Source organism: Misgurnus anguillicaudatus, unplaced genomic scaffold (assembly GCF_027580225.2).
Source record: "Misgurnus anguillicaudatus unplaced genomic scaffold, ASM2758022v2 HiC_scaffold_32, whole genome shotgun sequence".
In the NCBI taxonomy this organism is placed as follows: Eukaryota; Metazoa; Chordata; class Actinopteri; order Cypriniformes; family Cobitidae; genus Misgurnus; species Misgurnus anguillicaudatus.
This window is the reverse complement of record NW_027395282.1, coordinates 4,258,047-4,271,936: the sequence shown is the minus strand read 5'-3', so window position 1 is coordinate 4,271,936 and position 13,890 is coordinate 4,258,047. Positions and strand designations below refer to the sequence as shown.

The window sequence follows — 13,890 nt, the reverse complement described above, 5'->3', positions numbered from 1 at the left end:
TAACAGATGGATTGAGATTATTAAACAAGCTGTACCTGGACTCAATCAACAGTGAGGAGCTACAAGAGTATTCCTGTACTGTAAGAGGTAACACAACATCTCATCATACATCTGATGAAATTATATAAGAGAGAGTTTCAGTCCTTGATGCTGATTGGTTTATTCTCAGCTATGACATCACCGAGCTTCTTTCACTGTGCAGCACTCATAGCTGATCATTAATATTGTAGCAGTTATAGTTTATATGTTAAACACTTCAGTATATCTCACAATGAAAGAAACATTTGTGTCATTATTATTTTCAATTTTTTAAAAATTTGTTTTATTAAAAGATTTTATTCATTTGTCTCTGTGACAGTCTGTAAGTCACGGGTTAAAGGTCATTGCTCTCTTCAGTTGTGATGATATTTATAATGTAGTACAGCCTCTCATACCTGCATTCAGGTGATCTATCTGATAGATTTACTGTATTGATTTTAACATCATGAGTCTTTGTAATGAAGATGAAGAGTAAAGATATGTTCTGAAGTTTCTGAGGTTTGTCTTTCTTCAGATTCAATGGACAGAAACAATGAAACAACTGACAGAAACAACGAAGAAATGGACAAAGCCACTGAAGCAGTAGTGTACAGCTCAGTGTTTGTCCCTCTGTTGGTGTTTCTGCCTCAGTTTCTCATTATAGGAGCTGTATGGATCTGGTAAGTAAAAATATCAAGTAAAACTCAAAACTGCATAACATACAGTGAATATTCTGATATGAATTCAGTTGTAAGAGTGAATTTTGACCCTACAGGTTTTTCATCAGAATGAATAAATTGAACTCATCTAAAAACAAAACTGATGACAAACAAATAGAGGTGAGAAAATCTGTATATCTGTATGTTAAATAAACTAATGGTCAGATTTTATAACATTACCTCTTTCTGTGTGTTTGTCATTGTTAGATGTTGCAGGTCTGTGAGTAGATCAGCTGTCTGTCCATCAGAACTACTGGAGTGATGTCACAATTCTCTTTATGACATCATCACCTAGCAACAGTCTCTCAGCAGTGACATCAGTGATGCAGTGATGTCATATACAGTAACATATTAATGACAGCTCAGTGTAAATAATCTAATGTTCAAATAGATGAATTATTCATTGAAGTATTGAGTTTATCATTCAACAGTCTTGTGTCAGTGTCAGATCAACTGTAACATCACAATGCATAAATCCTGTAAAAACTTTGCTATAGTGCATCTTTATGTAGATGATACTGTGATCTACTTTCATCTTCACTATAAGTCAGGCTGTTATTGAACTCAATGCTGTTTTTAGTTAGGTTAGGAATTTATTACAGGGCTGTGCTTTAATCTTGTAGTTAGGAAAGCATTTGTTCAGTTTATTTTAAAATGTTTTGGACTATGGGGACATTATTTACATGCTTGTTGCTTTCACTTCATTTCACAGTTTAGACACTGACTGTGTATCATAGCTTTTTATATTTTATAATTCATTGTCATTGTTGTATATTTTATAATACAGTCTTTTGGTTTCATTAAGCTTGAGGAGACTGCAGCATTGATTTATTTCTTTAAGCCGTATTCATGTATTTACTTTTTTGTCTTCTTTCACTTACAAACAGACTCTTCAGTGTACTTGGGTTTCATTCAAAACTAAGTAGAAAATATTTTGCTTATTCTGCATTCTGGTCATGAATTAATCCTCAGAATATAACAACAGCTTGATAATTTTATTACCATTGGAAAGTTTAAAGCACATATTAAAAGTTTAATATATATATAAAATATAAAAAGCTTATAAAGAATTTTATCTGTTATAAGAGTGTGTTATTGCAATTTTTGGGCTGGATTTTGTATAAATACATTTACATAACATTTCAGTATTTACATAGTATTAAAAGTCTAAAATAGTGAATTCTCTATTTGTATTGTTTTTAATTTCATCTTTGTGTAATAATGTGTCTTCTCTGCAAGGTCTCACTCAAAAAGAGTTGGGAGACTCAGTTAAATAAAGATGACTAACCTAATTACTTAGGTTAATTTGCTCACCTATTTCAGGTAAAATCAACATCAATGCGCAGAGGATTCACACATTACAATAAAGAAAATATTAAGATGAAGTAATTTTCTTGAAACATCACAGTAACCGTGTGCATGTCTGTGTTTAGTTGACTTCATCATTTAGGTTAGATGTAATCAGTTCACCCAATACAGCCGAGTCAACTGCCTCTAGTGGACAAAAACAACACTGCACCAAATATACAAGAGTCTCTCTGTGATGTACAGATCAAAATGATTTCCAAAGTGAATTCACTAAATAACACAAAAGAAAGTCATGTTTAATTTAAAGGGGTCACATCAACTTAAAAATTCTGTCTACATTGTTGAACTTTCACAGTTTATTAAAATAATGTTCCCAAAACTGTCACTGGGCCAGTACTCTTTATAAAGACCCCATTTAGGTACAGATATGTGGTGTCAGTATGAACCTCGTGGTATTAATATGAACTCTTTATGTGCACAGGTTTACTTTTTAAAAGGGTACCGCCCCAGTGACATCTAGAGATCATTTATAACATTTGTTTCTGACAGTGTATGGATTATATTATTACTGGGAAACATGAAGACATGATGCACTGCTGTAAATCTACCACATAAAGACTTCAAGTTTATTCCAGGAGAGGGCGACACACAACAGAGTCTAATGTACTACAACATACACAAAACAATGAGTCCTCAGAAACAGAGAGAGACTCTTAGAGTTTAGATTGACAGAAATTGTGAAAGAAGGAAACTCACTTGAAATTTAATTGTAAATTATGTCAATATTAATTCACTTAATTACACTGTTAGACATTTCTGTAAATTTTACAGCTATTTACTGTATATCACTTACTATAATACTGCAAACTATTTATACAGTAAATAACTGTAATAATACCTGTAATTCACATTGCATTATGGGAATTTTCTGTGACATCAAACATCATATACAGAAATTTAAATGAAAGCCAATCCAGCTATAATCTACATCATGATAGATCTGCAGGAGAATGAGATTAACATTTAGACAAGTGCAGGATAATAAACATCAATGTTTGTTTGCAGGTTCATTTGGTGCTATGCAGACCGCTTGGTGATGTCAAAGTACGAAAGTGATTGAAAGCAAACTTCTGTGTGTGATTTCTCGAATTGCTTCACATTTAAATGTATTAATAAAATGTCAAAAAACGATGTTACACATCCTCACTCTTTTTTTAAAGTGGGTATGAAATCCTTCACTTTTCTAGTGGGGATGTTTTTAAATTAAGTAGCAAAATAAATGTACCATATAATAATTTGCAAGGTAACAACTGTTAAGAAGCTATAATGCCAAGTACAAAATTTGTGTGTTTCCCCTTTAAGAGCAGTCAGTCTGCCTCTGTGTCCCGCCCACTTCTGTGATTGACAGCCTACATGCTGCTGCTGCTACTACTGCAGCAGTTTTACTAGATACAGCTTCTCAAATAGTCATTCTAAACACATTGTGTATTTATTTATGTCAAACAATCTCACAGCCACAACGTTAACCACTAAAGGAAACATATAAATGAATCACAGGTGAACACAGACATATTATTCTCAGCTAGTTTGTACAAACACTGCAATAGCTTAAAGGAGCGGTGAATCAAATACTAAATTTTAACTTGATAATTTGTTATAAAAGAGGTCATCATAGTTAAAGCAACACTATGTAGTTTTTTTACCTTTAAATAATGTCTCTAAAATTATTTCAGTGATAGAACAACTTTTAACTGGACAAATTGTACTGTTGCTGCAACCTGAGCAGCCTCCTAGCTGCTACAAGCACATTCTGAAAGTGGCGGTGGAGGGTAGGAAACACAGCTCCACCCCTCCCCCTGCCTGCAGAAGAGTGTCTGATACCAGGCATTGTTGCGCTTTTCAACCACATGGAGGAGCTGTAAGTCATTTTTACATGAAAACTACATAGTGTTGCTTTAAATGAACATCCTGTAAGTTTCAGAACTGAAAACGTCCATGCTACTGAAATATAACAGTTTGCACTAAGCCAGTATTACAGCCGAGTGTGGAATTCGGAGAAATATGACATCAAAGTAGAATTGAAGCACCTCCCCAAATCCAAATAATATGACCACTTTTGTAGCCCCGCCCACAGCTCGTGTTACACACGTGTTTCTCAACAATCAGTAAACATGTCTTTAAAGATTGCCAAATGTAACCAAATTGACTTTTAAATACATTTTTTTTGAGAGACTTTTATTTTGACGCGGTGATCTATTATGATAGAGTAACCATGGAAACGGAGTCTTGGGTTGTGGAAGAACTGCGTGGGAACAACACAGACGCTGGATAACGGAGGCTCACAACATAACATTAGGAATGCGTGGATAAAGTTTGTTTTTAAGAAGTTCCAGCTCGCGTGGGGAGAGTTTGATTACTTTGTGTACTGCGGATTAATTTGTAAAGAAGCAAGTCGATGCTGGATTTTCAGAGAGACTGTAATTAATAGCATCACTAATAGTGGATCTAACAAAAATGACACAGCAGTATACACAGTGAGTAAAATATTTTACTTTATTTAAGTTACTGTGTTTCACTACTGCTTTGTTAGAAGAGATCGCTTGATATGTCCTGTTGTAACATCCGTGTCTAAACACGTATGTTTGACCGTTTTAATTTACTAAAAACATTAAACGATTAATAAAGGTACAACAATTAACAATACGACTGTAATATAACGATAGAAATATACAAAGTTAGTGATGAGGAAGGACTTACCAGCCGCAATTTAAATTCTGATGCCCGCTTACTGTGTTGTATACGGTAATTTTAGGCAAGTTGCGTTTGACAGGTCCAACAGTCAACAAAGCTTTTTTTATCATATAACTGTGGTATGTAATGTTACGTGTATCTAAGAGCAACCTCACAAGCACAATATAAATATACAAAGTTATTGATAAGGATTTATCAGCCGCAGTTTAGATTCTGATGCGCGCTTACTGTGTTGTTTACGGTACTTTAATCACGTCGAGTTTAAAATTTGGTTTATACTTTACTATACGTATTGTCATTTATGTGTATCATATTTAGCACCTGGAATCTTTTGTGGCTCAAACATATATGTGTTCGGCTGCTATTTTTACACATTAATGTTTTTAAAACATTTCCCCAAATGTAATGACGGGTAATGAAGCTGTCCAATCATAGCAGTGGGTGTTTATGTCCAGGTCTTCAATGCGGCCCGCCCCTTCAAGCAATAGCCTATTACTTATTGGTTTTGGTGTTTTTGAATGTAAAAAAACATGCGAACATCATAAGTAGACATCAGACAACAGTATAAAACAATAAAATTGACAAATTCACCGCCCCTTTAATGTAAAAAACACTCCAGCACGTGTGCTTGATGGTTTTAAAGGCGATAAACCAAACTCCTGGACTTGCTGACCAAAGGCAAAAAAGCTTTACAACTGATGAGTATCCTAACTTTGCCATCTCATCGTGTTTAAAATGTTAGGTTTCTTCAGCCCATCTAAAGGTAATGAAGCTGTTGAGACTCACTTCTGAGTCTCCATCAATAACAGAAACACCATCACCAGCAACACAAGCACTGCTAACCCAACCAATGACCCTCTACAATACTGGCCAACATTTACCCATTACACATTATATTTGTGTTGTCAAAGTGATACACAATAGGTACAATGATACAATGATACACAAATAATAACTGAGAGAGTGTGAAGAGTGAGCAGGAAATTTAAACCCGAATTGGATATCTAGTGGATTGATAACAGAATGATTTCAGTGAATTGGGAATCAAATCCACTCATACATACTGAGTTTTTTGTGCCCTAAAGGGAGCCCGTGAGAGATGATGAGCAGTGGCTCAAGACCTGAAAACACCCCAACCTGTGCACGTCCCTTACATTTAACAAAGTTATTGTAAGAGATTCATAAATAATATTTTCTCTGTAATTTAAAGAAAACATAAATTCAAAAATAACTATCTTCATAAGCTGGCTGTAACCTCTACTAAGATAAACATGAAGGGAAATGAAGTCAAAATCTGTTGTTAAACAGCGTTATAATGTTTAGTTTGACAGGCTGAAGTCAACAATTATCATTTCCTGAAAGTTTAACTCACATTTACTAAAAAACAAGAAATAGACACACTATTCTCGGAAGGGTGCTGGCAGGAACTGAGATTTTTCTTCACAATGACAGGAACTGAGATCAGCAGATCATTTAATAAGAGCTAAAACATACAGCTAAAAACCACTGATGCATGGACAGAGAACTGCACAACAATGTGTTTGTATGCATGTTTTTATTGTTTTATTATATGCAACTTGAAAATAAAATATTTTAATTTTAATTATTGTTAGTTAAAAACAGTGATGTGTTACTGATTTTACTGTAAAGAGGCAGATCTGAAAAATGAATTTAGTGTCACAGTCAAACTAACATTGTGTTTTTATCAGCAATAAGAAAAGTTCTTGTTTAATGTTTTGTAGCTGGTATATGTGAGTTTCTACAAAGTGAAATCATGAACTTCAGACTCTCATCACTGATCCTGCTGTTACACATTCAAGGTATGAAACGCAGTTTTGTTATTATACTGAAATACTTCAATTCATTATGTATTTGTTAAAAGTATGTCAGATTTTAAACTAGTTTAGTCTCATTTAATTTACATCGCTGTACTCCAAAGGCTGGATTCTCTGTTTGGATCAGTCTCTAAAATGTTTAAAGTGAGTTTGTATATTTAAAACTTAGAGATTTGTATTTGAGAACAAAATTGATGAATCTGAGTTAATATCCTTACAGGACTGTCTGAATCTCTCATCTCGCTCTGTAATTTTAATGAAGTTACATACAGTAAACTACATATTAATGTTACTGTTTCTTCTTCAGGGTTCCTAACATTGGATAACTTTAATGTAACCTGTAATAAACAGAATATTTGTGCTGTGAGGGGGTCACGGGTGGCAGTGAGGTGCTTTTACTCAAACATCAACATCAAAACTGGGTTCTGGTTCAGTCAGAAACAGAGAACAAACTGGAGAAACAAAGATGAACCTGAAGATTTGACTTTAGATTCAGATTATTCAGGACGAGTGAATCAAGAGATCACTAAAGATTACTTACGACTCTCACTATATGATCTGAGAGAGAGAGACAGTGGAGAATATCAGCTCATGATCATTATGAAGGATGGAGTTAAACATCTCAGCTCAGTCACAGTCAATCTAACAGTAACAGGTACATTTACATTCTCATCAGTCCAGTTAAACTCTTTTCATTTCTCATCTAATGTAAGATTTTGATTATTTAGTTTTACAGGTGAAGATGAATCCTGAATCTACAGGACAGCGAATAAAACTGAGCTGTGATTCCTCCTGCAATTTAACATCTTATTACTTCTGGTTCAAGAATGGACGATATTTAACAATTGGCCAAAGCATATTTGTGTCATCCAGTGAAAACACTGACAGTTATTACTGCTCTGAGTCTGATTCAGATCCCTCTTCATCTATTTGTGAGTTTGACATTTACACAATATTTTAAAGGGGCCGTGAATTGGTCGATTTTATTGCTTTATGACGTTGATTGATGTCTACTTATGCATTTCGCGTTGTTTTTACATTCAAAAACATCAAAAGCAATAAGTAATACGCTATTTTGTAACATGGATTAGTGGCTGTCTTGAGAAATGGTTCGTTTGAAGGGGCGGGCCGCATTGAAGACCTGAACGTAAACACCCACTGCTATGATTGGACAGCTTCATTCCCCGTCATTACATGTAGGGAAATGTTTTTAAAACATTAATGTGATAAAAATAGCAGCCGAACACAAATATGTTTGAGACACAAAAGATTCTGGGTGCTAAACATGATACACATAAATGACAATACGTATATTAAAGTAGAAACAAAACTCGACGTGACTAAATTACCGTATAAAACACAGTAAGCGTGCATCCGAATCTAAACTGCGGCTAATAAATCCTTATCAATAACTTTGTATATTTCTATTGTGCTTGTGAGGTTGCTTTTACATTCACGTAATGTTAAATACCACAGTTATATGATAAAAAATAAGCTTTGTTGAGTGTTTGACCTTTCAAACGCAACTTGCCTAAGTTACCGTATACAACACAGTAAACGGGCATCAGAATCTAAACTGCGGTTGATAAATCCTTCCTTATAACTAACTTTGTATATTTCTACCTTTAAATTACAGTCGTATTGTTAAGTGTTGTACCTTTATTAATCGTTTAATGTTTTTAGTAAATTAAAACAGTCAACAAACGTATTTAGACACGGATGTTACAACAGGACACATCAAGCAATCTCTTTTAACAAAGCAATAGTGAAACGCAGTAACTTAAATAAAGTAAAATGTCTTACTGTGAATTATACTGCTGTGTCATTGTTGTCAGATCCAATATAAGTGGTGCTTCTGACTGAGTCTCTCTGCAAATCCAGCATCGACTTCTTTACAAATGAATCCATGTCCACAACGTTAACAAACGCTCCCCACATGAGCTGGAACTTCTTCAAAAGCAAACTTTATCCAAGCATATTGCTAATGTTAGGTTCCAAGCCTCCGAATTGAAGTATTTAGCTTCTGTGTTGTTCCCATGGTTGTTCCCACGCGGTTCTTTCAAAACCGAAAAAGCGTTTCCATGGTTTCATAACAGATCACCGCGTCAAAATAAAAGTCTCTCAGAAAAAATGTATTTAAAAAGTCATTTTGGTTAAATTTGTCAATCTTTAAAGACATGTTTACTTACTGAGACACACGTGTCACGCGAAGCTGTGGGCGGGGCTACAAAAGTAGACTTGTCCTTTTGGTTATGGGGAGGTGTTTCAATTCTACTTTGACGTCATAGATTTCCGAATTTTAGACTGGAGTTTTTAGCTGGCTTGGTGCCAAAGACGGTTATATTTCAGTAGCACGGACGTTTTCAGTTCTGAAACTTGCAGGATGTTCATTTAAGTATGATGACCTCTTATATAACAAATTATCAAGTTAAAATTGAGTTTTTGATTCACCGCTCCTTTAATTAAAATGGAAAAACAAACTTTGCAGTTTTCTTGTTGATTCATATACAGTATGAGTGTGTTTGTAATTGATTGTGAATGTTACAGCAGTATTTTGTGACTCTTTCAGGTTTTTCTAACAGTAGCTGTTGGGGTGTGACTTACACCTCTAGAAGAGTTTGTGCTTTAGTGGGATCAACAGTAGATATTAACTCTTCATACTCACATCCCACTGGATATACAGTAAATAAAACATACTGGCATTACTATCATCATGGGGAACTCAGTGATCTGCGTGAGGATCATCAGTTTTCTGGTCGTGTGGAGTTTGTGGGAAACACACTGAGAGTCAAAGACGTCAGCACAAATGACACTGGAATATATCGATTCAGCATCATCACTAACACATCAGATGAAGTTTTTGGTTCACATGGAGTTGATCTTACTGTAACAGGTAACTGCTAATTAACTCTTTGTAAAGCTGCTTTCACTGATCAGATTTGATGAATATATTTATTCTACTGTTTTAGAGTCTGTATTTTTGTTTCATTTATGTTTTATGAAACAACGAGTAGATTATGTTTCAAATATTAAAATATTCAATACTGTCAATCATTTAAGATATACATCTAAAATTCATCTTGTAGATAATGATGTGATGATAAAATAATATGATGTGTTTTGGTTACTGCATATATGATGCTGCTGTATCTGAATGGCTTCATTACCAGTTGAACTATGCAGTTTACCAGCTTGCAAGCATGGTTGACCAAATTTAGCTGGTGAGTGTGAAAATGTTGGTCAAGCAGCAAACCAGCACTTAGCAGTCTAATCCATTAATAAACCTGAAGCTGGTATAAACTGGTTTCATGAGTTGTCACACAGTCTCGTCCTGTTTAAGTGGGTGGTTTGTGGCAAACTTGCAAAATCACTCAAGACTTTATGTTGATGTTGAGGACACTCATCACACTTCAGAATTGAGATAAATATTTATGTTGCAATCGTGCATTTGACAGATGTTTTTATTTAAAGCAATTTAGGCTCTGTGTTAACATTATATATTTTATTTGTATCATACCTGTCAACCCTCCTGTTTTTCCCGGGAGTCTCCCGTATTTTACACATCTCCCGCACCCCTCCCGTTTTGTTATTTCTCCCAGAAAACTCCCGTAAATTAAACAGCCCTAAATCTTTATATGAATAATCAAATACATAAGGTTGTCCAGCTGCCAGATCTTGTATGAAACGCATCATACTCACACAATAGACACATCATACAAATTTGAACCTATTTTTGATCTTAACATGGCAACCTACAATTCGTTTGCGTTGTTGATTTCTGCACAGGTAAACAGGAGCAAGTTGAATCAAGCATCACTTTTAGCATCAAAGTTTAAAAAAATATATAGTGCTGCAAATTTAATAACAGCTGGACAGAAGAGAATAATATATTACTTACTGCGAATCAACATCGGTAATTCCCATGCTTTTTACAAAGTATGTCGCACTGATTTTTGTATCGGACACGGTGGGAAAAACGATTTAACAGAGCATAATAAATCACAACGAGACAATTGCACTGTGGAGAGTGATAGACATTAAAGAAATAACTAGACCACGCGTTGGCTGCTGGATCGTGGGTCAACAGTGCCGCCATATAGTGGTGGCAACTTCTCCATTAATCACATAGCAACTGGAGGTAAAATCCATTCGTTGTGTTCAATTTGGAGGTGTACAAACAGCCCACACAACTCAAAACGAGTCTCTGGGAATTATCTTTCACAAGTAAGACTGAACAGTTGTTTCTGGTTGTGTTAGATCATTAGATCACAATCCTTATAACATTATTTTGATAGACTCGAGGCACAATATTAATAGGTAGAGATATCGCTTTTAGCTACGAATGTTGATACAAGTTAGGCTATATTAAATTGTCCGTCTTACAATAGTTTACTAAAGTGAAACATATTGGGAGGTTGCTGAAAGTAGAGAAGGGTTTTGCATGTTATAATTTCAGCGCTATAAAAACAAATGCAGACTATCACTCTTTGCTAAACCCCCAGACCCCCCTCCCCCCATTCAGAGGTTTCATGGATTTTGGAATCCAAATGTTGACAGGTATGATCTGTATGACTGTATGACTTTACCATTGCTCACCACACTGAATTGAGCTGAATCAAACGTTCTGTTATATGAAATCTCAGATACACGAGTGATAAGCAGTCCAGACCCTGTGATAGATGGAGAAAAAGTGATATTAAGCTGTTCAACCGGATGCACTCTGGATAACAAACATACTTACATCTGGTATAAGAATGGACAACAGGTAACAGATGGATTGACATTATTAAACAAGCTGTACCTGGACTCAATCAACAGTGAGGAGCTACAAGAGTATTCCTGTACTGTAAGAGGTAACACAACATCTCATCATACATCTGATGAAATTATATAAGAGATTTATTCTATAAGTTGATAGCTGATAGATTTAATGTATTGATTTTAACATCATGAGTCTTTGTAATTAAGATAAAGAGTAAAGTTATGTTTTGAATTTTCTGGTGTTTGTCTTTCTTCAGATTCAATGGACAAAACCACTAAAACAACTGACAGAAACAATGAAGAAGCCGACTGTTTAGTGTAAATAATCTAATATTCAAATAGATGAATTATTCATTGAAGTATTGAGTTTATCATTCAACAGTCTTGTGTCAGTGTCAGATCAACTGTAACATCACAATACATAAATCCTGTAAAAACTTTGCTATAGTGCATCTTTATGTAGATGATACTGTGATCTACTTTCATCTTCACTGTCAGGCTATTATTATATAAACTTTGGGGACATTATTTACATGCATGGTGCTTTCACTGCAGTTTAGACACTGACTGTATAGCTCTTTATGTTTTATAATTCATTGTCATTGTTGTATATTTTATAATACAGTCTTTTGGTTTCATTAAGTTTGAGGAGACTGCAGCAGTGATTTATTTCTTTAAGCCGTATTGAGTTAACTTCTTTTATTTGGGTAATCTTCTTTTACTAACAAATAGTTGCTATGATTTTGTCTCTTCTAGATGTCGACTCTTCAGTGTATTTTGGTTTTATTCAGGACTCAGTAGAAAATCTTTTGCTTATTCTGCATTCTTGTCATGAATTAATCTTCAGAATATAACAACAGCTTGATCATTTTATTACCATGAAAGTTTAAAGCGCTTATTAAAAGTTTGAAGCTTATAATGAAGTTTCTGTTATAAGAATGTTATTGCTATAGGCTTGAATTGGGGTAAATACATTTACATGACATTTTAGTATTTACGAATCCTTTACAGGTATATTAGTGCATCTAAATTTTGTTCACTGTTTGTTTTTATTGTACTTTTAATTTTGTCTTTATGAAAGGTATGGCTTCGCTGCTTGGTCTCTCACAGGTCGGGGACACACCTAATGATTTTTCATACAGATTATGAATGTAATTTGATCATGACGACTGATCATGCAAGTGTTTCCCGAGCATTATGGGCATTCTTGGTTAAATACAGATTAAATAAAATAGATATAAAAAATCCTTGATTCTGATTGGTCAGTAACTGTTTTATAAATAAAAACATTTGACATTGTGCCATATTATTATTATATATGAATATAGTCACAGGTTGCAGCCCAACATCATCATCAACAGCACTCTTCAGCTGTGACTCTATTAACAGTGACACCTCTCATATATGTGTCTGTGTTCAGGTGATCTGTCTGATAGATTGACAGTATTGGATTCCTGATGATGTCTCCTAGAGGTAACATATTTAATGAGAACAGGATAGGACCTAGAACTGATAATTGCAGGATGCCGTATTTAACCGGGGCGTGATATGACTCTCCCTTATTTACATAAACAAAGTTATAACTTATAGCAGTTAGTTAGATACAATCTAAACCATGCTAACGCCTGACCACTGATGCCAACATAGTTTTATAGTCTATTGAGTAAGATTGTCAAAGGCTGCACTAAGGTCTAGTAATATAAGAATTGAGATTTCACCACGATGGGATGTTAATAGGAGGTCATTTGAAACTAAGCAGTGCTGTCTCTATGCTATAGTGGGGCCTGAATCCTGAATTTTTAATGCGTACTATTATTCATGTATTCTCATGCGTATTCTTATTATTGACTAAGAATACGCATAACTGGCTTGCCACTACTTTTTTTTAACATTTCAAAAGAAAAGGGAGATTTGAGATTGGTCTAAAATTATTAACATCTTCCTGGTCGAGGTGCATTTTTTTAATTAGCGGTCTAATAACTGCCAGTTTGAAAGCTGTTGGAACGTATCCTAGTTCTAGCGATGAGTTACAAATATTTAGTACTGGGTCTGACACTACAGGGAATACTATTTTATTAATTTTCTGGGAACAAGTTCTAATATACACGATGATGATTTTGATGATTTTATTAATTTTGACAGCTCTTCTAACCATAATTTGTTAGTGAAGAAGTTAATGAATTTGTGACTATTATGTTGGAGTTTAATATCGGTTTCTGTTTGTTCTTTGTTTCTAGTCAATTACGCAAACTGTGCTAAAGAGGAAACGATATTATGAATTTCTTCAATAAGCTTGCTGAGATAGGCAGATCTGGTGTTTTTTATAGCCTGTCTGAAGTGTTGAACTCTAACTTTGTGCTTCTCCAATTTGGCTCCATTTTTCTAGCTACCTTTTAACTCTTTCCTTGCCATTGACAATTTATCTCGTCAATCTGCAATACCGCTACTTATAAAACCCGAAAGTATCGCCCTAGGGAAAACAGCTGTATGTCCATCTA

At 34.7% G+C, this 13,890-nt stretch overlaps 1 protein-coding gene across 3 annotated transcripts in view; it reads left to right on the top strand.

The window, feature by feature from the left end:
* The first annotated feature begins 6,229 nt into the window (after positions 1 to 6,229).
* The window catches only part of LOC129453645 (uncharacterized), a 122,997-nt gene continuing 115,336 nt past the window's right edge, over positions 6,230 to 13,890 (top strand). The window contains exons 1-4 of one of the 3 annotated variants that reach the window (XM_073865610.1): positions 6,230 to 6,339; positions 6,539 to 6,616; positions 6,939 to 7,286; positions 7,360 to 7,563. In XM_073865610.1, coding sequence (XP_073721711.1) covers positions 6,306 to 6,339; positions 6,539 to 6,616; positions 6,939 to 7,286; positions 7,360 to 7,563 — 664 coding nt within the window. In that variant the 5' untranslated portion in view covers positions 6,230 to 6,305. The remainder of the gene's footprint in view (positions 6,340 to 6,538; positions 6,617 to 6,938; positions 7,287 to 7,359; positions 7,564 to 13,890) is intronic. The other 2 variants (XM_073865604.1, XM_073865605.1) reach the window with 2 other exon arrangements.